Below are 26,029 nucleotides of genomic sequence, written 5' to 3' on the forward strand. Positions count from 1 at the left end.
TTGGGACCAAAAATTATGACCTGACCATGTTTTGCTTAAGTGTTTTTCTTTAATTGCTAATGCAAACTTTTTACACTGCAGACTGAACAAAATTAAGCATTGCTTGGTAATTGGTTGACCTAAATTGGTATTATCTAATTGTGTACATAATTTTAACAGCTGACAGCTATTCAACCTAATTCATTACATACTTTTCTATCAAAGTTATCTGATATTATCAAGATGAATTTGTTCTGACACAGTTTAACTCTGGGTTCTTGTCATTTTATTACCATTTTCTATAGTGAATAAACTGTGATAATGTGAGAAATGCTGAAGGTGTCTAAATACATTTTGGTTTGACTGTAGATGGATAGACAGACAGACAGATAGATAATGTGTCTAGTAATGAGTGGGAAATGATATTGGATTGAAGCTAAATTTGGGCCCATTATGTAAAAAAAACTTCTGAAAATATAGTGCATGCAGCTTCAGTAAGCATATGACACTTAATAAAGCAAGGCATGTAGAAATGATCATCAACTATTTTGAACTTTTACCTTTAGTGCTTTAATTGCATTAGCAAGCGGTAGTGTCTGACTGAGCACAGACGATAATGACTGAAGTCAGCATCTTAAGCTCTGTCACCTTTGGTCTCTGTGGTCAGTACCTGTGTTCAGCACTGAGGATTAAAGCCTTATCAACTGGAGCGGAGTTGTCAGGATCCACACTCACAGCCAGATTACAGGTTGTGATCCGTTAATAAGTTCATTCACTGCAGATCAAAATGAGATTTATTCATTACACCGACCCCAGGCACAGCTATCGTCGTTCCTTTCAGTCTCACATTGCCTTATTCTCTTATGATCTGCTCAGACCTGCAGAATTATCACAAACACTTTTTGATTTTAAGCATTTCATCTGGTCACACGGTCAGGTCTCTGCTCTCTCTTCTTCACTCATAGTATTTCAGCAGGCCTGCGTCTTTTCCCACACCTCCTCTCTTCTAACTACATTCTTTTGATCCCACTATTTGACTCCTCTAAACATCACGTCTGCTTGTCGTCTTTCTCCTCCCGTGCTCGCTTGAGTTGTTGTGTTATTCTTGTCTTCCCCTCCTTACTCTCGTGTCTCTCATCCCCGCTCACTCTTCCTGCTCGCTGAGGCCACATCGTCCCAGCCTGTTATCCCTTTTCCCTCTCTCTCCTTCCCTCCCGCGCTCTTTCCCTTGTGATAAATGAGGCTGTCTGTTGGGTGCAGTTCATATTTACTGAGTAGGGGAGCGCACACTGTCAGTCTCCCTCACCCTCCACATCTCTATCCCTGTGCTAAACAGACACCCAGAGCCAAAGGTTAGGACATAAGGGCGGACTGGGGAGGAGAAATAAAGAGGAGAAGAAAGGAGCAGTTGTGGATTGTAGATTTGGGGCTATATGAGAAGCACCAGCGCTGGGAGGCGCACAACATATAAAAAGATGGCAATTGTGCGCACCATGATGCTAATCGAAAATGAGAAGCTCCTCATTTCGAGTTTGACAGCACCGACCCTACTCGTTTTCTGTGCTAACCATCCTCCCCTAAGCAAAACTCACAGCATCTTTTCACTGTCTTTTGTGCGCCTGAGCTTTCAGGCAGTTAATACGTGCCAAGAAAGTACCATGACCAAAAAAAAACACCTAAAATACAGTTTCATCTACGCCTACATAAACCATCCCTCACGCACGGCTTGTGTTATTCGCAGGGAGTGGAAAGTGGTGATTTGACCTCTGTTGTAACCCTTTCATGAATGAGAGAAGTGGATTTTGGCTTGGCTGAGCCCAAAGGGACACAGGCGCAGCTACCCTAAAGCCCCCTGAAGACCCCAAAAGCCGGCGGCTCTTCCCACACACTGACCTCTGAGGCCAACAAACGCCAAAACCACTGCAGCGAGACGACACTGTGACACCGGCACACCAAAGCCAACAATGTGTTCCTTCAGCAAATTGACAAGAGTATTGAAAGAAAATATGGAGAAAATTGGATTCCTGGAATTACATATAAAAAATTGGAGATGGGGGAAAAATGTGCAAGAGGGCTCTTATTTAATTCAACATTGAAGTAATTCAATTTTAGAGTATTCTAGAGACGGTCAGTCAGAAAACTGCCTGTAAATAAGGTTATTAGAGTTTCAACACTGACTGTTGATGGAGCGTTTTACAAAAGAACACAGGTCAAATCACAGGTCAAAGATCAAACTGATCTCAGAAAACAAGTCAACACATTTGTTAGCATAGCAGCTATGTAGTAAACTAAAGTCTGGAATACACTACATGACTTCTACATAGATTTTTGTCCGAATAGTCTGGAGGGGTCAACGCTAGTCAACACCAATCTGCAGATTTTGAGAAGTCGCAGTTCACAGAAAATCGTTTAGTGATGGGCCCCAACTCTTATTTTTAGCTTCAGACCATCCTGATTCCATCCAGTTGAAGCATATCCAACATGGTTGATGTTTGAGGCAATATTAGAACACACATCGTTTTCATTTGTGTGTGTGTGCGTGTTCGAAACGACTTGAAAGTCTAGTAGTGCATGACCCTTAGTAATTTCATGTATGATGTTGAGTTTTTCTGCAACCATTTACAAAGTCGGCAAGTGTGTGATATCTAGTGTTTTAAAATATGTTCAGATTTTCAAAGTCGTGTAGTGTGTTCCACTACTGTTCTCACAAACAGCGTTCTTGCGTCAAAAACCCGAGACGCAGCGCAACAGAAAACGCAGAGTCCTGTGACCCATCTTAAGCCCTGGTTCCTGAAAACTTCTTAAGAAATGAGCGGTAATGTCGTCGGTGTGCCTAATGAATACATAGAAAAAAAATATGTAAAAGCAGCTCAGTATGATTTTATGATAATAATTTGACACGGAGACATGGGAGTAACGCAAACAGAAATGCATGTTACGCATTAGAAGCTGCTATGCTGTTTCACTTGTTTGTGTGAAGTAACCCAGCAGGTTGTCTCACTGTGGGAAGAGTGAGAAGCACAAGAGAGAGACAGATGGCACCAAAGCACATCCTAATTCCCAAAAGCACACTTTGACAGATATCTGTTTCCCCCTGGTGCCCCAAAGGAGGAACTGCTACCAAATTGTAACGTTTGTGGCCATTTCTAAACATACATTATACAATATACATTCTTTAGAGAGTGGCTGATATGGCTAGTGAAATACAGAAGTAGTGTTTGTAAAGCATTTATTCAAAAACTTAAGTTTACCCATATTACTCTGTCTCCAACGGTCATTTCTGTCCGTACCCTGTAAAACAAGAAAATCATGTGAGGGGGGGAAAAAAACCTGTCATGTAATCTGTCTCAATTTTCAAAATCTATTCATTTTGTGCGTGTGGCTCACCTCCCTATCACCCGATCTTTAGGAGCCGTGCTTGTTCTGACAATTATTATTACTACAGCAACAGAGAAAATTAAAACACTCCCTTCCATACATCTCCCTGACCCTCCTCTCAGACAAGAGGCTTGCTAAATGAAAAATGGACATGCTTTAAGAAGTATTGATTCCAGCTTTAAACAAAGGTAGACTCGATATTATTTAGCCCTAAATACATCTTTGTTATCTGTGTCGGTGCACCAGTCACGCTGCTGTCCTCGTAATCGCAGACATAAAAATAATAGGGCTATTCCCCCAACATTGACTGAAGCAGACCTGTTTGGACCCTTTGACCAAGTGATCCAGCTATTGGCTTTGAGCATCTGCACAGACTGCAACGATGCTTTGGTTGCCTGTGCGCAAGCTGAGAAGGAAAGACAAAAGACAGTGGTTTAGACAAAATGGCAATGGTTTGCATATTGTATTTACTGTTTTAAGATAAGAATACAGTTTCAGATGCACAGTTCAAGCCAATACAATGACGAAAGCACTGCGTTAAGTTATTTAGCGCAACTCATTTGATTTCATCTATTTAAAAAAAAGTGAACTTGTGAACTTACATGTTAAAAACTTCATACTCATTTTTTAGATTACATCAGGAATACCAGTGCTTCAAAGCATAAATGTAAAATTATTTAATCTTAACTAGCCACAATAATAATACAACTCTTACTTTAAAATATCTTACTCTCAGAATACTTTGGCATTGAACAGTGACATTAACTGGATCAACTACAACAATGAACTGAAAAATAGCCAACCCATTACAGTATTTACTTCGAGAAAATTCAACACGCAATTGAACAGATTTACAGTGCCCTCCATAAAGCATTCGGATGGCAAATACAAAATTGCTTTTTTGTTGCACACAAGGCATCTGAAAATATGATTAAAAAAAATTATAAAAAGGCAATAGTGCATACTTTCATATTAACACAAAATTGAATTAAACTAAAATCACTACTACACAGTGCACTTGTGTTGAAACAGAAATAAAAATTCTGTAATTTTGCCTCACATGCATCTTTTATTCATATTTGCAGATGCCTTTGGTACAGCAAAGAGAAAGACCTCAAATTATAGATGCAGCCCTTGAATGCTTCCGTCATACAGCCCACAGATTAATATTAAAATAATAATAATAATCATCATAGAATATTATTAGGCCACAGCAGACGTAGAAATCTCATCTTCATTCATTCTTGTGAACCAACAGTGTTTTTAAAAGGTTAAATATGAACTTTAAATTATTTAACAATTCAAGCTACACTGCTAACAGACACTTTAAAGCACAGTTCATTAGCTACCCATATTAACAAAAATCATTGTAAGGCATTAATTCTATTCACTTGATATCTCCAATGGAGTTGAGCATGCAAAATAGCAATAATGTTAAACCTATAGTTCAGAAAGGAAGACCATGCATCTGGATTCAGTCACTTTTAAGAAGTAAACTGATTTCCAATTCATCGATGAACTCCCAATTCATTTCCTCAATGAAACTGAGATTAGACAGAAGTAGTGCAGCTCTCCATCCTTATATGTGCTTTTTCATGTGTTGAGAAAGATGGTGCGGGCGAGTGAAGGTGCGGAGACACCGCGGGCAGCTGTATGGCCTCTCGCCCGTGTGTGTTAGTTTGTGTAACTTCAGGTGCTGGGGCATGAGAAAACTCTTCCCGCACTCCGTACACTTGTAGGGTCTGTGGCCCGTGTGACTGCGCCTGTGCTTGCTCAGGTCGCCCGAGTTGTTGAAGCGGCGGTCACAGTCAGAACAGGCGAAGGGTTTTTCCCCTGTGTGTCTCCTCATGTGTTTGGTCAAATCGCCAGATTGGGCGTAGCTGGAGCCGCACTGCTCGCAGCGGTACGGTTTCTCACCGGTGTGTGTTCGCATGTGGTTTTTCAAGTGCGAGATGCGGACGAAACGTTTGGTGCAGATGTTGCAATGGTATGGCCGCTCACCCGTGTGAATGCGTAAGTGTCTCTTAAGCACGTCCTCCCGAGAAAACGTCTTCGTACATTCTCTACACTGCAGCATTCGTTCTGAGTTGTGCGCTCTTTGGTGGACCTTCACGTACCTCAGAGCAGAGAACATTTTGCCACAGTCTGGGCATGAAAATGGTTTTTCCTTGGAGTGAACTTGTTGGTGGATGCGAAGCGTCGATCGGTGGCTGAATCTCATCCCGCATTGGGGGCAAGTGTATGGCCTTTCGCCTGTGTGGGTTCGCAGATGACATCTGAGGTTGGCCATCCTCGCGAATGCTTTACCACATTCGGGACACTTGAATGGCCGGATTCCTGTATGTATGACTTTGTGACTCCGCAGACTTCCCATATCATGAAATCCACGGCCGCAGACTTCGCAGACGCATGGCTTCTCACCAGTATGAATGCGTTTGTGTATCGTCAGGCTTTGAAGTGTAGAGCAGTTCTTGCCACAGTCTCGGCACAAATAGCCACGGTCCGTGCAAATGGGTTCGTTGACACCCACCTTGGGTTTCTTCTCGTCCTCATGGCAGCGATGTGGTCCGAGACCCCAGACTCCAGCAAAGCTTTGACCACATTTAGCACAGTTAATTTGTCCATCTTTACACTCTGTGGCTAAGCCATGGCATCTGCGGCAGTGGTTTTTCAGGTTACCGATGTAATCAAAGCTGCGATCACACTGTGGGCAGGTGTAGCGTTTTCGGATGGGTTTGGGTGTTGGGAGGTGGGCCTTGCGCACATGGGTCTCCAGCTGCCTCTGAGAGAAGAACCGATAGTGGCACGATGAGCAGCTGAGCATCCCGGAGGATATTTTAGAGCAGTTGTAGACTTTGTGGTTTTTCACCCATGCCAGGTATTCACTTCGATGGCACCATTTGAGGTGTTTGTCCAAGTATGTAAAGTCAGTGAAAGTCACAGAGCAATGAGGACAAGGAAAAATCAGGGAGGAGGAAGCTGTGGAGAGGAAAAGGGACAAAAATATGCCAACTGATAAAGAAACAGTCTTATCTGGTCAAATGTCAAGTCTTCTTAGGTTTAGGTTTTCATCTGCAATCAATCAACCCCCAGAAAACATAGACTGAAATAAAAACTAACTGGAATAACTGAAAGACCTCACACTAAATTAAATAAATAAATATTCAAACCTCCAGGAGTTATATACAATACCTAAAATTAGGTAACCATACAAAAAATGTATACAAATATTTATATTTTGAAATAAATGTTACACTTCATTATAATCAAACTACTGGTCAGTTTCATTATAAACATGATATATTTTTAAGTACAGTAGATATCGGTTTTAAATACATGGTAAATTGGTTAACAAGCAGTGACATTAATGTTAGCAAAAATGAAAAAGACTAAAATAAAAACTTGTAGAATTAGAAGAACTGAAACTAAATTAACATTTGCATTACTCCAAAACTATCTATAATAAAACAGGCTATAATGAATGTGTATTATTTATACATTTTTAACTTTATTATAAGTCAATTATTACATTTCATTAAAAAGTGATATATTTATAGGTATCAATATTTGATACAGGAAATATTGTATTATTATACAAATTGTAAAAGACTCATTCATTAAGCATAAATATGCCACTAGATGACACTAGACCGCCCTGAGATATTCAGTGGCAAAATGTATTTAAATTTTATAATTTAACACACACTAACTTTGGATGAAAACAATACTAAAAACTATTATAAAAACTAAATACATTGCAAATATATATTATGAAAATATATATATAAACCCTAATACTGGAATAACAAACTTAAAATGAAATAGAAATTAAAAAAAGAAAATTAAAAACTCAGGATTCAGGATTTCAAAGCATGCCTCTTGCTATCAACTTTAATATATTTAAACTGTGTAATTCACAAGCTTGGGCATATTAAATAAATGTATTACCTGTGTTTTTCTCCAGGCCAGAATCACCCACAGAATTTTCATCTAGCGTCTCCAGCTTCACTTCCTTCCAGCTGTCATTCTCCTCCTTCACTATCAAAGTAGACTCTCTCTGCAGCACTTCAAAAATGTCAGGCTCAGTTTTGACCTGAAAACTGGGTGGGTTTAAAGGGACACAATCTGGTTCTGTCTTTGGGACGAATGCTCTGAAAGCAGGAGGATGAGGCTGGAAATTGACTTTCTGCTGCTTCTGTTGTTGGTGTTGTTCAGAGGACACCGTCAGGACTCCCAAAGCTTCCAGCTCTCCTTCTTCTGGTTTGATCTGTGTGACCGCAGGACAGGTGTCCACAGCACAGTCCTGAGTGGCATTAGATGTTTTGGTTTCATTTGTGTCAGAACTAATGCCATCACCATTTGTTGGCAATGGCTCTTTATCACATTTTGGCAGTTGTTTAGTTTTCTTTTTTCTGGATAACTTTCTTTTCTTTAGCAAGTTAGCGTTCATCTTCTTGTGCACAACCTAAAGAAATGTTTGAGAAGGACAATAATGTAGTTTACGGTTTTATTTACAATACATTCCTGATATAGCATTTATATTATTAGAATTATAATTTCAAATTTTTATAGATAATGCAAACTAATAGGTGGAGGCCTCTCTTCTCTAATCTCAAATTCCAACATCAAGTAAGGCATCTGAATTTACAAAAAAAAAAAATTAGCTGGAAAAATTATGTTTTGGAACATGGTAGTTTAAGGTGGCCTAACAGCCTGGACAAACTAGTCTAGCTGGTTTACCAGCGTGGCCAAGCAGGTGGTCTCAGTCAGACCAGCTGAAAACGGCTCAAAACTCCTGTAAAACCAGCGAAGAAGACGGTCTGGCCAGGCTGGGACAACTAAGGCTGGTTTGTGTTTTTCAGCAGGGACGTTTAATCATGGAGGTTCATATAACGTTAGCTCAGGTCACAGTATTAGCAGGTTGCAGACATGCAAATGTAAACAGAAGTGTCGCGTTGATTAAATAGAGCACAAAATGTTCTTACCGGAAATACTAAACCTTTAGTTAATCTGCTGCATTTAGGCGGCAATGAATATTGGATTGTGCTGCAGACCGTGTTGATTGTCCTGTGGACTGTCACAGCCCTCAGCGTACAGCATCCTACAGCTCAAACAGCCACCGCTAAAATCACACCAACTCGTCTAGTTATACTAGTGACAGTATAGCTATAAAAGACCTGGAGCAGTTTGCATTGACCTTGTTTTTCAGGTCTGAAATGCATTATAATGATATTAGGTAAAGCCAGCAACGATAACACGTTTCAAAATAAGGTCAACGCGGCTTTTCAAAATAAAAGTTCCCGAACCTTTTTTTTCCCCTTTTAGGATTTTAGTGGAAATATTAAAAACTTCCAAATAAAATAAATTTAAACTCATTAAAATCACGTAAATGTCCGTAAATACAGTGTGTTTTGATAAATTTATCAGTATTTTCTTAGCGTCTAACGTTAATATAATAGAGATAAATCCACCTAACACAAGACAGATCACTAAGACACCTAATTTCAATCATAACTCAATTTTAATCAATGTGCAGCTACGGTTTTTGGTTTTACACTGCAGTGGGTAATTTTACTCTCATTAGTCTCATTTTTTGAAGAAGTGTCAAATCGGGTACAAAAACAAAGACAACACAACAAACCCTGGTAACCATTAATGGATGATATTTTATTATGGACAAACCGCTGTTAAGCATCACAGGCATGTGCACCAAACACAGTAAAAACTGTAAAAGCATTTGAAAATGTCTGACCAGAACACAAAGCTTTCTTTACCATATTCAAATTAAATCTGTTTTGGTCTTGTGCATAATTTATATCACAATCACTTTTTCTGGTTTAGCCTAACAAATTAACCAGCTTGGCTTAAAATTGCTTTCTCTGGAATGGAATCAGAGATAAACATATGGCTTCTCCTGTTATGTTTCTGTTATTTACATTAAATAATCATAACGTCAAATTAACACTATTCAAAATATCTTATAATTCACTGACTAATTCTAAAAAAAAGAAAGAAAAAAAGAAAAAGAAAAGAAAAAGTAACTTTCTACATCAGCCTGCATCAGCAATAAAGCAATTTCCATTTAAATGGCAATACTGTAACAAACTGTAGTGTTTTCTGGGTTTTCTCCTCTTCATTTCATTACCTTATAGTGTCTCACCAGGAGCATACTATAAATGTTTAAAATTTCCATTGCACTTTTTGTTCAACAGATCTCATATATCTAGCTAAGCAGAACCCATCATTCAAATAAAAATGAAAATGCTGCAGCAACCCAGCTTGTGTGATAAATTTCATTGATCATCGGAAATAAAACATTAGCACATCGTTAATACTAGCTGTAAATCCTACAAAAATTAAAGTAATATGAAATAGTGTAAGAAAAGGGGGAAAAAAAAAACAGTATCCTTCATTTCCTACACAATGTGGAAAAAAAATGTAACGTTCCTAGTTAATCAGCTTATTCCTTCATATATATATATATATATATATATATATATATATATATATACACACATACACACAATTGCAGCACTAAAGATTAATGGCCTAAACTCGAATAGAAATTCAATCCTAAATTTAATACAAAAAGAGTGTGAGGATTCGGTCACACAGTTATATTAGCATCTGGGCAAGGCAAAGTGAGCAAAGGCATGTAATTAATGCAAACAAAAAGGATGTGTAACCATAAACCGTCGACTGACAGTCTGAAATGCATCTTCAGTCTGAATGAATATGTATAAAAATAAGCCAATGGCTCACCATGAAACAGACCTATTGACTAGATTCAAATCTGCTATATTACAGGAAGCATCGACCAATCACAGCCATGACAAAATACCAGTAACAAAAGCACTACAACTAATTGTTTTTTTTTACAACATCTGTGCCCGTTTTTTTGCAGACAATCAATCTTTTGCACATTCAAGCGGACATGTTGGTCTCTTGGTTTGGATGGCAGTTCAGATTGTCACATGAGGATATAAAGCACATAGGTTCAGCTGCAAAGACAACTTTTTCACCGGTCGATATGTCATGCCGTAGTCATCAGCTTGTCCAGCTGATTTCAGTAGTGTATATAGGACAAAAGAATACAACAACAAAGCATGGAGATATGAGTAGTGCATTGCATAAAGGTTGCTGCTTTAAGTCAATATGGAGCTTTTTAGGAGTGATAAGTAAACGACAACTAATAATTAATTACAGTATATGTACAAATCACATTTCCAATGATTCACCTTATTCCTCTCTTGTAATAAATACATCCCTTTTGTAACCCTCAACAGAGCAAACCAAAAAATGGTCATAATTTACTCACCCTTCACGTCGTTCAAAACCAGTGGAACACAAAGAAAAATATTTTGTAAAATGTTTCTGTGTTTTTTCATCTATACAATTAAAGTCAATGGGGTCCAAAATTGTTCTGTAAAAAGTCGTTTTGGTTTTGGAACCCATTGACTTTGTTTGTATGGACAAAAACAGTTCTTCAAAAAAAATCTTGTGTTGCGCAGAAGAAAGTCAACGAAACTGGAACGACATGGTGAGTAAATGATGGCAAAATTTTCATTTTTTGGGTGGACTGTCCCTTAAACATCTCTGCAACTTCCTTTGTCCTTCCTGTTCACTCAAATGATTGTTTTTTCCTTTTCAATCTATTTCTCCTCATCTTATTACGTTCTCTTCACATGGCCATGGTGGTTAGATGCTGATGGCCCAGCAAGCCTTTTCGGCCACCCCCGGCTCCAGGATGTGTTCCTGCTCCTCCGTGTCCACAGTACTCCTGCAAATTCTGCCGCAAAGTGACAAGCGCCGAACCCAAGCAAGCCCGGTTGGGAGCAAGGATGCCTCCTGGCAGCTGTATGAGCACAGTGGCCACCCCTGCCATCCCGTCATCTGTGGGCTCCAGAGTGATTGGCCCAACTTTGAAGGACGAGTACGAAAAGCCCATGAGCTGGGACAGGAAGGGGTCGGAGCGGCAGAAATGCTGGTAGCTGCCGTGTGAGGACGGATGATGGTGGTGGTGATGCGAGGTTGGATTTGCCGTAGAGCTGGGTGCGTAGTGGTGAGTGTTCAGGTAGTGCAGGGGAAGGTGCTGTCCGTTGTTGCCTCCACTCAGAGCGAGATGGTGGTGGTGATGAGTGACAGTGCCTGTGCCGGAGTCGTGTTTGTAGGACAGAGCTCCGGGTCGTCCCCTCTGGCCCATCACCATGCCACCGAGCTTGGCTGTCCGGATGTGGGCGAGGGACACGGTGCTGCCCCCTCCAGCCGAGGGCAAGTAAACCAGCTGCGGCTCCTCTGGCTCTAGGTAGACGGTGAGTTTAGCGAACGGACGAGAGGCCATCTTGGTCATCTCTTGAATGTGGCGCCGCTGCTCACGGCGGAAGTCTAAGAACTGCTTGACTTTCCAGAGAAGCACACAGACGGACAGGAAGAGGAAGAAGCAGGAGAAGAAAACAGAGAAAAAGACAAAGAGATCAATGTGGGCCTGGTCCTGTCGGAGAAAGAGGAGGCCTTGGGATTCTCCGTTATGAGTATCCGTGCCCACGCCGCGCAGGGCGATATAGAAGCGGCTGGACTTGAGCGAGTGCACTTCGTGAGGGAAGGTGATGACCACCCGGTCCCGTACGCCACGTACAATCAACACCGTCTGTGGTTTCCACACGGTGATGTAGGTTATGAGACCTTCGGTTCGTTCTTCCCGTATCTCACGTTCTGTCCCGTGCGACTTTGTGGCCTGTAGCGTGCCGAGCAATGCTGAGGAGGAGTTCGCAAACACCTTCATGGGCGACGGTGGTGCGAGAGGAACCTCCTTTTCTCCGCGGGAATTGGTAGCAGAGGTGGCCTCATCCTCGATCTTGATGGTATGCATACCAGTCTGGCGGTCGACCTCTACAATGAAGGTGTCGTGCGAATTGGACACATAGACCTCAACCTCTCCGAACGTAACGTCGATGGTGACGCGAATATCCACGTTAGTGAACTTGGGCTGGGCCGAAAAGAACACTGTGCGGCCCCTAAGCAGATTGCGGATGTTAGGTTCATGGAAGCAGTTGACCTGTGATGTGGGGTCAAAGCAGCATTCATTGTCCACATTGAACTGCCGGTAGCACTGGCGCCCATTAACCGGATTTCCATTGAATGAGTCTTTGCATTTCGCACACTGTAAGAAGAATAAACAGGATTTCATATAAGGTCTTATTTGTGAAATATGGAGTGTAATGTCATTGGTTGTAATGAACTGGCCATTACCTGTTGTCTGTAACATTCTTTGCGGTCATTCTGTGGGCTGCTCAGACAGGATGAGGTTTCAGTGTTGTTCTGGCAGGGGCAACCAGTGCCATCATGTTCATTACACGTGTCTGCATGGCCGTTACACTGACATCTACAAACAAACAATGGAAATACTGATGTTAGATCCATAAACATTGTATTTTTTACAAAGTGATGTGATGTAAAAACCTTTGAAATGGAGACATTTTCCAATCTCTAACATGCTTGTGAAGCCAACTGCCAAATCGTTTTTTCCAATTTTCTGTAAATATGCGCTAACTTTTGACAGCCAATTAAATAATATATTGCATATATATTGCACCCCGGAAGAATAAAAGTGACAAACACCTAAAGAAATATTGAAGCACAATTATAGACTATGCAAATTTTCTGATGCACTTACTTCTCACACTTCCCTTGCAGCAGGAAGTAGCCACTTAGGCAGCTCTCACACTTATCCCCCACACTGTTGTTCTGACAGCTCACACACACAGCATTGTCTTCAGTAGGGCCTTCTGTTGCCCAATGTTCAATCTGAGAAGCAAAAGCATATAATGTATGACTCAGGCCCTGCAACAAGACTTCATATACCGAATACAGAAAGGAAAGACAATTTCCAAAAATTGCTTACACTCTCACGGTCTAGTGGATAGTCTTTTGGATTGTCCATTGCCCTCCGATGCTCCTCTTTGGACAGACATATGTCACTGTTTCCTCTGCAGAATTCACGACAGGGGCGACACATCCCACCTCCCATGGCTGAGCCAACAAACAACGGCTTGCACTTTTCACAGTGCTGACCCTAAAAATAAGAAAGCGATAGAGGTGACCTATAGTCTAATAATAACACAAACATAGTATTACTGCTGTCTTCTTTTGAAGGAAATACTTTTCTGCAAGGACACATTAAATCCATTAAATTGATCAAAAGTTACAGTAAATACTTTTATGATGTTACATAAAATTTATCACAGTTTCCAAAAAAAATTTGCAGCACCACATTTCAACTGTGATAATAATAAGAAATGTTGCTTGAGCACCAAATCAGCATATTAGAATGATTTCTGAAGGATCATGAGACTGGAGTAATGGCTACTAAAGTATTGGCTTACCACCACAGGCAAAAACAGTAAACTGTATTTTAAATTTGGAATGTTTCCCAATTACTGTTTTTACCACTTTTTATTACATAAATTCAGCATTGTTGAGCATAAGAGACTTATGCAATAAAGATGGAAAAGAAAGATGGCAATATGAGAGGATATTTTCAATAACAATATACAATAAAACGCTTCAGTACCTTTGTGTTATTCTTGCACTTTAGACAGCTGTCCAGCTGAGAGATGCTTTTACAGTTACTGTGTTTATTACAGCGGCACTGTGAGGAGCAGTTCTCTCCAACAAACCCAAAGTGACACTGACAGACTCCTGGGGACACACAGGTCCCATTAACACAGCCTTGAGCGCACACTGGCTCACACTGGCCCGACACACTGAAAAAGAAGAGTTAGAGAAGAAAATATAAATGAACTACTCAACCGTGGGAAAGTCAGTGATATTGTTTGAGAATGAAAGTTGTTAAATATACCTGCTGAGAACGTAGCCCTGTCTGCAGGTGCAGTGGTAGCCTTCAGGCAGATCATGGCAGTCCTGAGTGATGTTACAGTGGTGGTGTCCATTGGCACACTCGTCCTCCTCTGGGCAATGCAGGAAGGACCAGCTACTGTTCCACTGTGGGCAAAAAGCCTCACTCACGCCTGCAGTAAGTAGAGAGTAGGAAAGACAATTAAGTTTGAATCCCATAAAAAACAAACAGATAAATGTGTGTGAAATGTGTGGAGCCTAACAACTCACAAGTGGCCTGTCTGTATGTTAGATATCAAAAGTAGTGTTCTGGAAGTAAAAAATCCCATTCGCTTTGTTTTGCAATTTTTCAATGAATGAAAAAATACTTTAACAAAGGACGCTCAAAAAAATGGGGTTGAGTACTGTTGCACTCTATAGATATCGCTGTGATACTTGATTCTTATTGGTCAATCACGTCAATGGGTGCTCAAATAATTGTGTATATTATTGTATATAACGGGATATTTTACCAGCAACACACTAGTAGTACTTTTTTGTCTCTCATTTCACTCTTCAGCCTCTCCCCCTTTCCGATACGTTAGAATAACAAATTTTTGCCTTCTTGTGGCTAAAAATTATTAATTTAAGACCGTCCCCATCATTTCTGCAATAACGAGCAAACCGATTGTACCCACATGAAACCATCCAACAATTCTTCTAAAAAGTTTCACTACTCACTACCTAATCATAAATTCAGTGGCATTATTTTCATTAGCTTAATCAGCAGAAAGTTATAAATACATGTACCATTCAGTCCTCCCTGAAGACAGCGTCCTGCCCCGTTTCCACCACGGATAGCACACCAGCCACACTGTGGCCTGGAAATGCACTGAGAGCACTGAGTGAGCTGGAAGCACTGGGGAGAGCAGGAGTCTTCATCCGCGAGCAAACGGCCACACTGACCCGCCTCACAGCGTAACGGAACAAAGGAGGGGCTCATACACTGGAGAGGAAATAGGACAGGTGACAGGGTTATGGGTCGAACTTCTTGTAGCAAGTTATCGAGTTGGAACAAACTTTATGAAAATCTTACCTGCTGCAGTGCCATGCTCCATACACAGCGCTGCCAGCCTCCATCAGAGCCACGAGAGCTTAAACACTGGCTGCAGGTTTGGATTTCATGGCAGGGTTCAGGGCAAGGCATTGGTGGAGAGGACTCCACTTGCATAGGAGACACGTTAAGCAAGGCATAGCTGAAACACGTCCAGTCATAAGTTGGGTTCACACTCAGGATACGTCTGGTCTCACCTGGATGGTTAAACCAAGAGTCAAAACTGTAGCTGTTTAGCACAAGCTGTTTTTGATGGCCTTCATATAAAAAGATGTTTAAATTTGTAAAACTTCAGCATTCCACAAGAAACACTGGCTGTGGGATGTGTTTCTCTGGGGAAGGCCACATTCTCGCAAAAGAACGCAAAAATGGTGATGGAAATTATATGAGGTGGGAGGAAATCCTATATTTAAATTTTTTTTCAAGCAAATACAAAGTTTCTCAGTGACCGCAATACTTTGCAAGAGAACGCTGAAGTTTTGAAAACAAATAAAAAATCTTTGAAATCCTGTTAGGGGCTCCACAGAATCGTGCCCATTGTGTGGTCACTCTCACCTGTGCGTTTGAACTGGCGTGTCCACATGCATTTCCCAGAAGCTGTGCATTTGGGGCAGTCAGAAGCCTCACAGCTGGTTTCAGTGCAGTTACTGGAGAGGAAGATCTCTCTTTGGTTTATCCTGCAGTCATGCTCTGATGTGCAACTTACTGAGCTGCTGATACATGCTCCCTCAGGACAGTTTGTGCACCACTTACACTGCAGAGCAGGCTGAAAGATGGAGAGAATTTCATGCCATTTTTTAATTATAAGATCAGCTTTAACTTTTAAACCTTTCCTATTGATCTTAGAAAGTGTGGCAATGTGTCTGTTCAGAAGTTTGGGGTCAGTAAGATTTTTTTTAAAAGAAAATAATTATTTTATTCAGCAAGGACACATTAAAAGTGATGCTAAATCCCAGTAAAAATCAAAAAGATGTTTACATCGTTACAAAAAACTATTTTAAATGCACGCTGTTCTAATTTCTATTCAAATAATCCTGAAAAATGTATTAGTTTCCACAAAAAAATATTAAGCAGCTGTTTTCAACATTGGTATTTATAAGAAATGTTTCTTGAGCACCAAATCAGCATATTAAGACTATTTCTGAAAGATCATGTGACACTGAAGACTGGAGTAACGATTGCTGACGATTCACCTTTGCCATCACAGAAATAAAAAATACATTTTAAAACATATTAAAATTATTTTAAACTGTACTGACACTTCACATCACTGTTTTTATACTATATTTTCTGATCAAATGAATGCAGCATTGGTGAGCATAAAAGGCTGGTTTCAAACATCTTTTTTTTACCAAAAAAAGAAAAAAAAAACTTACCGACCACAAACCTTTGAACAATACTGTACACAATATGATTTGTCTTCACTGGACATAAAAAGCCTAGTCAAATCTGTTAATTAGATACGGTTTGGCTATGTAGTGCTTTTACTAAATTGCTCAGTCTTAAAATACTACACCATGGGAGTACTTTGGATTGTGATGTGATGATCGTACCTGCATAGGGTTGGAAAATGTTTTAGGATGGCGGGCCAAACATTCGCTGCATGTCTTGAGTCTGCGGCACTGATCTGGGGAACGAGGAGTGGGAGAACAGGTAGCCTGTCCAATAGCACAACCCAATCTGTTAAAAAGAGAAGAAGAGATATTGTCATTTAAAAAAACATTCTGGTAGCCATAGTAGCCTACTGTGAATAAAGATGATACTAGTTCCTTTAGTACCTTTCTGCAGTGTCTGATGAAGCACAGGTACCTCTGCACCACACACAGCTACCAGTGCTGCTGTTACAGGCCTCAGGGGTGGGCAGCAGGATGCAGGGGTCACTGGGCAAGGAAAGAGTCAAAAGTCGCCCCAGTGTCACTCCATTAAAACCTCCAGACAGGAACAGGCGACCACCCCACCCAGTCATAGCCAAGGAAACCGAACGGTTTACAGGTTCACCCACCGAGGACACTAGAGAAATGGTACAAGTAAAGGCCAACACCATTCTGTCAGTAAACACAGACTAGTGTTACCAAGTGCATAATTAATATACTGTATCCAGATATGACTGCTACCTGGCTGTATCCATGTGTTACAGTTGATTTGATAGAGAGAAACTGTGTTGCTGTAATCCTCTTCCCCTGTCCTGCCTCCAACAATTACCATGGTGTCCTTCACTAAAGCCGCCGCATGGAAGAAACGAGAGAGAGGCTAGAGAAAGAGAGAGATGATTAGTGTCATCTACCTGCCAAACTGCTTATGCATTCTTCATTCTGCCCACCATTTGTTTGTTTGTTATAGTTACCTTGTTTCCCTGGGAGGGCACCAGTAAAGACCAAGTAAGATTGGGGTAATAAAGACTGTAAAGTTCTCCTGAAGGTTCTACAGCTTCAACGTGGAAGCGGTAACCACCAAACACGTACACAGCATCAGTCTGTTCATGATACACTGCTGAGTGGCCATAAAGACCTGAAAAGATGATGACAGAAGAAGAATTGAACCAGGAGTGTAGAGCTGTTTCTCTTCATTTTAATTTTGGTGTAATGGCAAATACTTTTTGCCCATTATTGGTGAAGAAAGTGAAGAATTTAGGATACAAATATATCACTATTGAATAGTATTGCAAAATTCAAGACAATAACAACAATAAATAAAAAATACTATATTTGTTATGTGTTTCAAAAGCATCAATGTGAAAAGGAAATTGCTTAAGTGAAGCCATTAGAGAAATCTGAAACATTTGTAAAGATTTAAAATATTACTAGCTACACTATTGTTTAAACGTCTGGGGACAGTAACATTTTTTTGTATATTTTTCAAAGTAGTATTTTATGGTCAGAGAGGCACTCTCATTTATTTGACCAAAAATACTGTAAAAACTGTAATATTGTGAAATATTAGTACAGTTTAAAATAACTGTTAAAATGTAATTTATTCCTGGTATATCAAAGTTAAAATTACTCCAGTCTTCATGATCCTTCAGAAAACAGTCTTATATACTGATGTGGCGCTTATGAAATTGCATTTATTTGGCAGAAATCTTTAGCAACATTATAAAAGTCTTTCATTAAATTAATTGAATGCACCCCTCCTTAAAAGTATTAAAATTAACTGTAGTGTATACTTCTGTATAATATAGCATACTATACTATATTTGTTCATAAAACCTAAAAAAGAAAACCTACTTTATTGTAAACCATTTCAATAAATAATTTCTTCATAATGTGTACAGGTATTAAGCTTAAACTTTAAGCTTAATCGCCATCACCTGCTTTCAAATGGAGCGGCATTTACTACACCGAGCCGTAGTTCACTGACAAGCTAGGAAATTTTGCATTCATAATTGCAGATGAATCGCATTCGATTATGAACGTGAAATTGCCTAGCTTGTCAGTGAACTACGGCTTTGTGTAGTAAATGCCGCTCCATTTGAAAGCAGGTGATGGCGATTTACGGCCAATCACGGAACCGGCATTACTGACCAAATGTGCATGACAATCGCATGCAATTAATTGCACAGCCCTATGTCTGACAATTAATTGCCTTACAAATAATTGCACTTAACATTTTAATTGCCTGTTTTGCCAGACAAAATGTCCCAACCGTGCCAGAACAAGAGCAGTGTTCATTCTCTACCTGTAGGGGGTGTGCCAGTGTGTGGAGTGATAGTCCAGTTCCCAGATTGAGGATTAAACTCCAGCAAATGATGATTAAAGCCATTCTCAGGTGAGTAACCTCCAATCAGCAGCACAGATGAGCCTCTTCGCACAGTTAGAGTGTGTCCAGCCACAGGGGGGAGCACTGAGCTCTAAACACAGATGTCAGTTAACACTCTACACAGTTGAAGAGGAGCACAAGAGCACTGTGAGGATATTGAACATGCCAAACCTTATACTGCTTCCACACCAGACTGCTGAGGTTCAGACACCATGTGTCATTTGAAACACCTTTCTTTGTGACCCCACCAACCACAAACATTAAACTGTGAGTGGCTGCCTGGGAGCCAGAAAATGGGTCATGATTATACACCAGAGCAGAGGCATGATGGTATCGGGACAGGGGCATTAAATTTTCCGCCATTGAACTGGTCAACATTTGAGTCCAGCGACGATCAGCCACGGAATACCTAGACCAATAAAAATGTATTATAGAAATATGTATATAAAAAAAAAATTATTTACATCAAGTACAATATACAAGAATTTACCTGTAAACATTTCCAAGGATGCCCTCTGGGAGTGAGAGGCCTCCATACATCCAAAGAGTGCCCTGTGGCCCAGACACTAGGGAGTGACCCATCCTCTGAAGGAACCTATGCGCCTTATTCTGTAGAAGGAAATGAAACAGAAAACTGAGAGTCTGTAAGAACAGAGACTCATTCCTATAGTCTTGAAGGAGAGAGTTAATCTTACTGCAGAGAGCTGAGTGTCAAGCAACGTTTCCCAAACCAGGCTGTCCGAGTCCGAGACAGAAGAACAGTCTGATCCAGCCCAGCCTTCTGTACACACACACAGGCCAAGGGTCTGTAAAAGTATATACAAACATGTAAGATGAGGACATACCTAAAATGCATTTTAGTGTGATTCTTACGCTCTAAAGCAAATAATTGACATTCTGCAATAAGAATGTCACACACCATGTTGCAAATGCCTCTGCCTTCCTCTGCTCCACAATTCCCTGGACAGACAGGACGGTCACACTGTGGACCACCAAAACCATGGGGACATTCACAGATCCCGTTTATGCACTGAGCTCCTGCCTGGCACTCGAGTGAGACGGCTGTACCCTCTCCAGAACTTGCATTTCCACATCGCTTCACCCAGAACGAAGCATTAAAACCCTGAGCACGTCCTGAGGTAACGTTTGCCTCAAAATACACAGATACAACCCCTAGAGGAGAAGAAATCACTTGATTTATAATTACATGGTGCTACGTTGAAAGTTATATCTAACTTTGCTTTGTGTGTGATGAAAAACACAATTATTCCGTCCTTAGTTTTGTCAAGTACCTGATGTAGCTTCAACAGTAATTGGCTCCATTCTTGTTGTGCCACAAAATGCTCCAATAAGGTTGTGGTCAGAGTGCACAACATCGTTACTAAGGAATTGTGGCAAGCCGTCAAATACGTAAACATAGGAGTTCTGTTGAATAATGAAATGCAAATATTTCTGGTCAAAATATTGCTTGTAACTATATTTTTTATGCTGTTTTGACAGTAATTGACAGATTAATGATGTGGAATAATCTACTCACTGTGCACTGTGTGTGTGAATCTGGGTGCCAGGTCAGCGCCACGGGTGGGCATGACTGCCCTGGCATGCATGGTGCCAAATCCTGGGACACAGAGAGGACCCACAGGCAGTGAGAGAGCCCACCATGGCCACCGACTGCTCCATGCCACCCCAGAGAGGACGAGAGGGACAGGGGTACAGAGGAGGAAGAAGAAAGCAGAACAGAGCGACCCTGACACTGCCTGAAACAGGTACCATTGTTCCTGTGAGAGAAATGTGAATTTCAATGTTACATATTGTATAAAACCAAGTGTTGTATTTTAGGATTAGGCCTAAAATCCCACTGACTTCCATAGTATGGAACCAGCAACTGCTTACCAACATTTTATCAAAATAACTGGAGCAACAGGAGAGACCACATGATGATGACAATTTTAATTTTTTTGTGATCTTTGAGACCAAAGTTCTTTAACTTTGAGATCAAATAATCAGCAGACACCCAAATGAAAACCCCTGGTTTACGCCACATTTTCATCTGCCTTCGAATTTGAAGACACCTTCCACACCAAATAAACAGATCTAATTCTCAGACTTACCTGGGGTCTCCATAGTATCCGGACAGGCAAGATTCACAGTGTGGGCCTTGGGTGTGGTGGGTACAGTAGCACTGGCCGGTCTGGTTATGGCAGAATCCTTGTAGAGCGTCACCATGGCCGTTACACTGACAGGGAATGCAACCTTCACCCCCTGCCAAAGCAGAGCCAAAACTACCAGGCTTGCAGTGCTCACAGTGCGGCCCTGTTGTCCAGTCTGAGGAAGAAAAGAAAAATATAGTAGCTTATGATTATTAAAAGGATGGAAAAATGAGGGTTAACACACAGGAAGGATCTTTACCCTGGCACTGATCACAGATCCCTGGAGCTGTAATACAAGTGCTGTGGAAGTTACATCCACAATCCACGTCACACTCCACTCCGCTCAGCACCAGAGTGGCTGGATCAGATGTCCAACCCAAAGAGCACTCGCACTCAAACCGAGGACTCCCGCTGCACCGGCCCTGACGGCACTCGTTATAACATCTGAGAGAGAGCGTGAACGTTATTATATATTGCAAGGATGTACTATGTACTATTATTCCTGAGTTGTAATAAAGAAATACATCCACCCTTGTAACAGTGTAAAAGAAAGTCTCACGTCTGGTTGCAGTGGTGCACTCCATCTCCTGTGAAGCCTCTTTCACAGTGACACTCATAGGAAGTTGGGGTGTTGACACAGGTAGCGGAGGGATGGCAGGTATGCAAGCCCAAGCGACACTCCTCCACATCTGGACAGGATGGATAGGACCAAACGGCGTCTCCATCTCCTTCCATCCCTTCAAGCAGCTCCAGCTCCAACTCCATCTCAAGCTCCATTAACCGAGGGGGCGATAAAGTTTGAGGCTCAGGGCTGATGGAAGAAGGTAGAGATGTAAATAAAATCAAATGACACATTCATTTAGCCACTAGGTAGGGGTGGGCGATATGGAAAAAATATTATATCACGATTTTTTCTGGGGAAATCACGATTCACGATTTTTATCCCGATTCTTTTTCAAGTTGGTTTTTTAAGACTATTTTGCTAATTACAAAGGTACAATACAACCAAACTAATGTCCCCATATAAAAATATACTCTTACCATGTATGTTTAAGAATATTTTAATCAAGTGAAGATTTAATGCAAGTGCTATTCTGCAAAGAAAGAACATTCAACAAGACTTGCATTACAATTACTGTACCATCAAAATTAACATTTGTTTAACAAATCTAACACATCTTAGTTTAACAAGTCTAACAAATCAGATAGCTTATTAGACATAGATCCTCAGCAACACCTTCAAAAATGTAAATGGCTTATTTTAATTTTTTTTACAAAGTTAAATAAAGTTTAAATAAAAATATTAACTGTCAATGCAAGTGCACAGACTTTAGCATAACTCCCAAAATAAACATTGGCTTAGAAAAGAAAAATAAACATACAAACTGTAAATTACCTTTTGTACTCTAAGTACCATAGATTTTTGTGCAACATGTTTCAGAACCAAAAAAATAAAATAAAGATACAAAAATATTTCCTGACCTCATTCCTGAGTCTTGTAAACTTAGCAGCTTTGGAACATATACATTTCTAAAGATTACAAAGTATGACAAATCACAATCACAAATTCTTAGAAAGGAAGACCAGCTGATTCACTTTCTCAGGCTTAAGAGATGCCCTTTGGCAGGTGACGATATTGCCACCAGTGCTGAAAGCCCTTTCCGAGGGAGCACTTGTGGCTGGAATGCAGAGATACTTTCTAGCAAGCTGGCTAATTCTTGGAAAGTTTGCCTCATGGACTTTCCACCATTCCAGCGGATCCACCTCACTTTCTGCATTTGGCGTGGACAAGTATCCCTTCAATTCTCCTTCTATTGCCTCTTTCACAGATGAGGACACTGATGTGGTTGCAGATGCACTTGCAACACCTAAGGCTTTTAAAAAGCTGGAAAGTGATTTCTTTGCTTTCTTGGGTGGTGTCTGATCCTCATCAAGGATTTGTGATGTGGAGGCTGAGGTACTAGATGTAGGCTGCTGATCTGATTTTGGATACTGTATGTGTATGGTCATCAAAGACTCCAGCTCAGCCACAGCTCTGGTTTGTATTCCCTCTACCTTGTCTTTGGCAATGAATTGTGTTTTGAATCTGGGATCGAAAAGCGAAGCCATATCCAGCAGGTCATCAGTGGTGGGGTCCTGATATTTGTCAGTGAGGTAATTGAGAATGGTTGTCTTCATTGTTTTTGTTAGTTCAGTGTCTTCATCATTCAGGCTCAAAATGTTGACTTTCAACATGTGAAGCACTGGCTTGACATAAGATACACTCACATAGTCCTCACCTGAGAGTGCATCAGTAAAGTCTCTCAGTGGACTCAGTGCCTTTTTCATAGACTCCATCACGTCAACATCTTGCCATGATGGGACCAAATGCCTTGTCTTCTTGTCTGCCTTCAGGACCTGAGAAATCGCCTTTTCCTGGTCAAGCACTCGCTCAATCATGCTGAGCCTCGAACACCATCGTGTTGGGGACTCAGTGATGAGCTTCTGTTGAGGTAGCTTTAGCTCAGCTTGAGCATCACTTAGTTCCCTCTTTTTCTTCCAGCTAAAGGAGAATGTGCTGACAACTTTCTTGCAGACAGATGTTGCACGTTCAACACGAGGGTCTTTGGCACTTTTTTCTAAAAAAAAAAAGAAAAAGAAAAAAAAGAACAATGTATCAATTAGATTTAACCTAATGCACAACACAATGTAAAAATGTATATAAAATGTTTAAATGTATATATAACATTGCATTTACGAAACATTTACTCATACCAGTGCAATTATTATAGCAAACTAATCTCATGATTTTCAAAGTTCCTAATGTAATTTGCAATGATTTATTATAATAGCTGAATATCGGAGACCATTATTATTTTTAGTTGCACTTACCGATGGCTAGGTGGAGTCTGTGCCCAAAACACTGCAGACGAGTCCAGCTGTTGAGCTCCAATGCCTTCACCATATTGGCCCCACTATCTGTCGTCATACAGGTCATGTTTGCTTCTTTCAGTCCCCAACATTCAAGCGCGTCCCTAAGACCTTGCGCTATGAGCTCGCCTGTGTGGTCTTGTGGAAAATATGTTGTTTCTAGACACGCACTGCACAACTTCCACTCATGAATAAAGTGAATCGTCAGACTTAAATACGGCTCTGACGTACGGCTAGACCATAAATCAGCCGTTGTAGCAAAAAACTTTACGTTTTGAATTTTATTTTGAATCTTGCTGCGGCACTCTGAATAAAGCTGTGGAATGGCAGTGGAGGAAAAATATTTGCGACTGGGTATTTCGTAACGTGGATCTACGACTTTGAACAGTCTTTTAAAGCCCTCATTTTCCACAGTCTTTATAGGAATCATGTCTTTGGTCAGGTAAAATGTCACGGCATCAGTTACGTCTTTCCAGCGCTTGCTCGTTCTCTCATACGGAGTTCCTTTCTGATACGTTTCTTTCATTAGAGTTGTTTGTTTAAGCCTTGTCGTTTCTGGCTGCTTGGTTGTACCTGGTGATGTACTCGCGTGGGGTCCTTTTAAAATTTGACTCTCTGCATATTCTTTCGGGTGCTTTCTCTTGAGGTGGTTAAAAAGGTTCGTTGTGTTGCTATCCGTCGTGCGAATCTTATCATTGCAACATTTGCAAATAACTGTTGTTTGCGCTGTGTCTGTTAGCAAAAATCCGAACCATTTCCATATTACAGAAGTTGCATTTTTTTTAGGAACCAACTCCTCCGTGTTTCCCTCCATTGTCACTGACTCCGTCACTTAATCTCACTGAATTTACGAGCAACATATACGAGATTGTTAACCTGGCGCCATCTATCGAACTGCTAAGGATATAACGTGTTGTGCACTATATATGGCGATACAACGATTTTTCTGAAAAAGTGGATCGTGCAGTAATTTTGATCGTCCACGATCAAATATCGTCTTATCGCACAGCCCTACCACTAGGTATAAAATGTTTTAATCTTACCTGCTGGCTTTCACTTCAGCTACAGCCATACTACAGTTAAAAGCCGAGGGGTCATCCATCCCACCCCAGTCACCTCTCAAACACCTGTGAAAAACCAGAGGGGCAGGAAGTAATATAAGAAGGAAAACAGAGATCAGGGAACATTTACTAAACTTGATGGTTGTTTGGTGTATTCACAGACACGTTGCTATCCTACCTGCCGATAGTGGGGTTGTTGTAGTCTCCGCACCAGCCACACTGAAACGTCTGCAGACAATCTGAACAAGTGGCAAGAGCAGAGCACTGCTTACACTGAGGGACAGAGTGAACACTGGAGAGAGAAGATCAGAGAGGACCATTTTCAGCAAAAGCAATAAAAGGTTATGCAGTATAATACAACAAGTTCTAGTGAAGGAAAAGCAATTAAGAAAATTATTATTACTAATATACTGTAATTCATTATAATAATTATTAATATTAATTCAATAGTAATTTTTGCCATCTTATTTATATAATTATAATAATTACATTAATAATGCAATTATATTATTATAATTATATTCACATTGACTGGGTTCCAAAAGAACAACATTGTAAATGCAAGGCAATGACACTAAAGTCTACGTCCATTGTTTATTAGTCTTGTGACAGTTTAAAGTGAACTGTCTAAAAATTTTTCAATTATTCAGTCATTTACAGTTTAAAATACACAATGGAATCTAGTAAAATTCTGTCATCATTAACTCCCCCTCATGTTTGTCCTGTTTGACTTGCTTTTTTCTGTAGAACTTGAAAGATGATATGTTGGTAACCAAATAGTTTCAGTTCCCATTGACTTCCATTTAATTAACAAGAAAATACAGGTAATTCCCAAGGTAATGGGAAGC

The 26,029-nt window shown here is 40.5% G+C and overlaps 2 protein-coding genes across 2 annotated transcripts in view; both read right to left on the reverse strand.

Annotated features, from left to right (window-relative positions):
* Positions 1-3,193: 3,193 nt before the first annotated feature.
* LOC306878414 (uncharacterized protein) lies at positions 3,194-8,625 on the reverse strand. The gene is made up of 3 exons (XM_079430761.1): positions 8,343-8,625; positions 7,306-7,822; positions 3,194-6,336 (listed from the first exon to the last, which is right to left on the reverse strand). The coding sequence occupies exons 2-3, from the start codon at positions 7,805-7,807 to the stop codon at positions 4,937-4,939; spliced, it is 1,902 nt and encodes a 633-aa protein (XP_079286887.1). The 5' UTR covers positions 7,808-7,822; positions 8,343-8,625; the 3' UTR covers positions 3,194-4,936.
* A 382-nt stretch (positions 8,626-9,007) lies between these two features.
* LOC306878495 (multiple epidermal growth factor-like domains protein 8) overlaps positions 9,008-26,029 on the reverse strand; it is a 42,870-nt gene continuing 25,848 nt past the window's right edge. Inside the window, exons 20-44 of the mRNA XM_079430910.1 lie at positions 25,360-25,473; positions 25,164-25,247; positions 21,770-22,021; positions 21,470-21,654; positions 21,172-21,385; positions 20,598-20,838; positions 20,353-20,485; positions 19,980-20,233; positions 19,756-19,866; positions 19,551-19,669; positions 19,232-19,469; positions 18,980-19,151; positions 17,649-17,812; positions 17,419-17,554; positions 17,083-17,314; positions 16,858-16,984; positions 15,860-16,070; positions 15,287-15,501; positions 15,001-15,196; positions 14,216-14,384; positions 13,928-14,120; positions 13,259-13,429; positions 13,031-13,161; positions 12,607-12,739; positions 9,008-12,517 (exon numbers count right to left, since the gene is read on the reverse strand). Coding sequence (XP_079287036.1) covers positions 11,039-12,517; positions 12,607-12,739; positions 13,031-13,161; positions 13,259-13,429; positions 13,928-14,120; positions 14,216-14,384; positions 15,001-15,196; positions 15,287-15,501; positions 15,860-16,070; positions 16,858-16,984; positions 17,083-17,314; positions 17,419-17,554; positions 17,649-17,812; positions 18,980-19,151; positions 19,232-19,469; positions 19,551-19,669; positions 19,756-19,866; positions 19,980-20,233; positions 20,353-20,485; positions 20,598-20,838; positions 21,172-21,385; positions 21,470-21,654; positions 21,770-22,021; positions 25,164-25,247; positions 25,360-25,473 — 5,674 coding nt within the window. The 3' untranslated portion in view covers positions 9,008-11,038. The remainder of the gene's footprint in view (positions 12,518-12,606; positions 12,740-13,030; positions 13,162-13,258; positions 13,430-13,927; positions 14,121-14,215; positions 14,385-15,000; positions 15,197-15,286; positions 15,502-15,859; positions 16,071-16,857; positions 16,985-17,082; positions 17,315-17,418; positions 17,555-17,648; positions 17,813-18,979; positions 19,152-19,231; positions 19,470-19,550; positions 19,670-19,755; positions 19,867-19,979; positions 20,234-20,352; positions 20,486-20,597; positions 20,839-21,171; positions 21,386-21,469; positions 21,655-21,769; positions 22,022-25,163; positions 25,248-25,359; positions 25,474-26,029) is intronic.

This window comes from Barbus barbus (genome assembly GCF_936440315.1).
Source record: "Barbus barbus genome assembly, chromosome: 12".
NCBI lineage: Eukaryota > Metazoa > Chordata > Actinopteri > Cypriniformes > Cyprinidae > Barbus > Barbus barbus.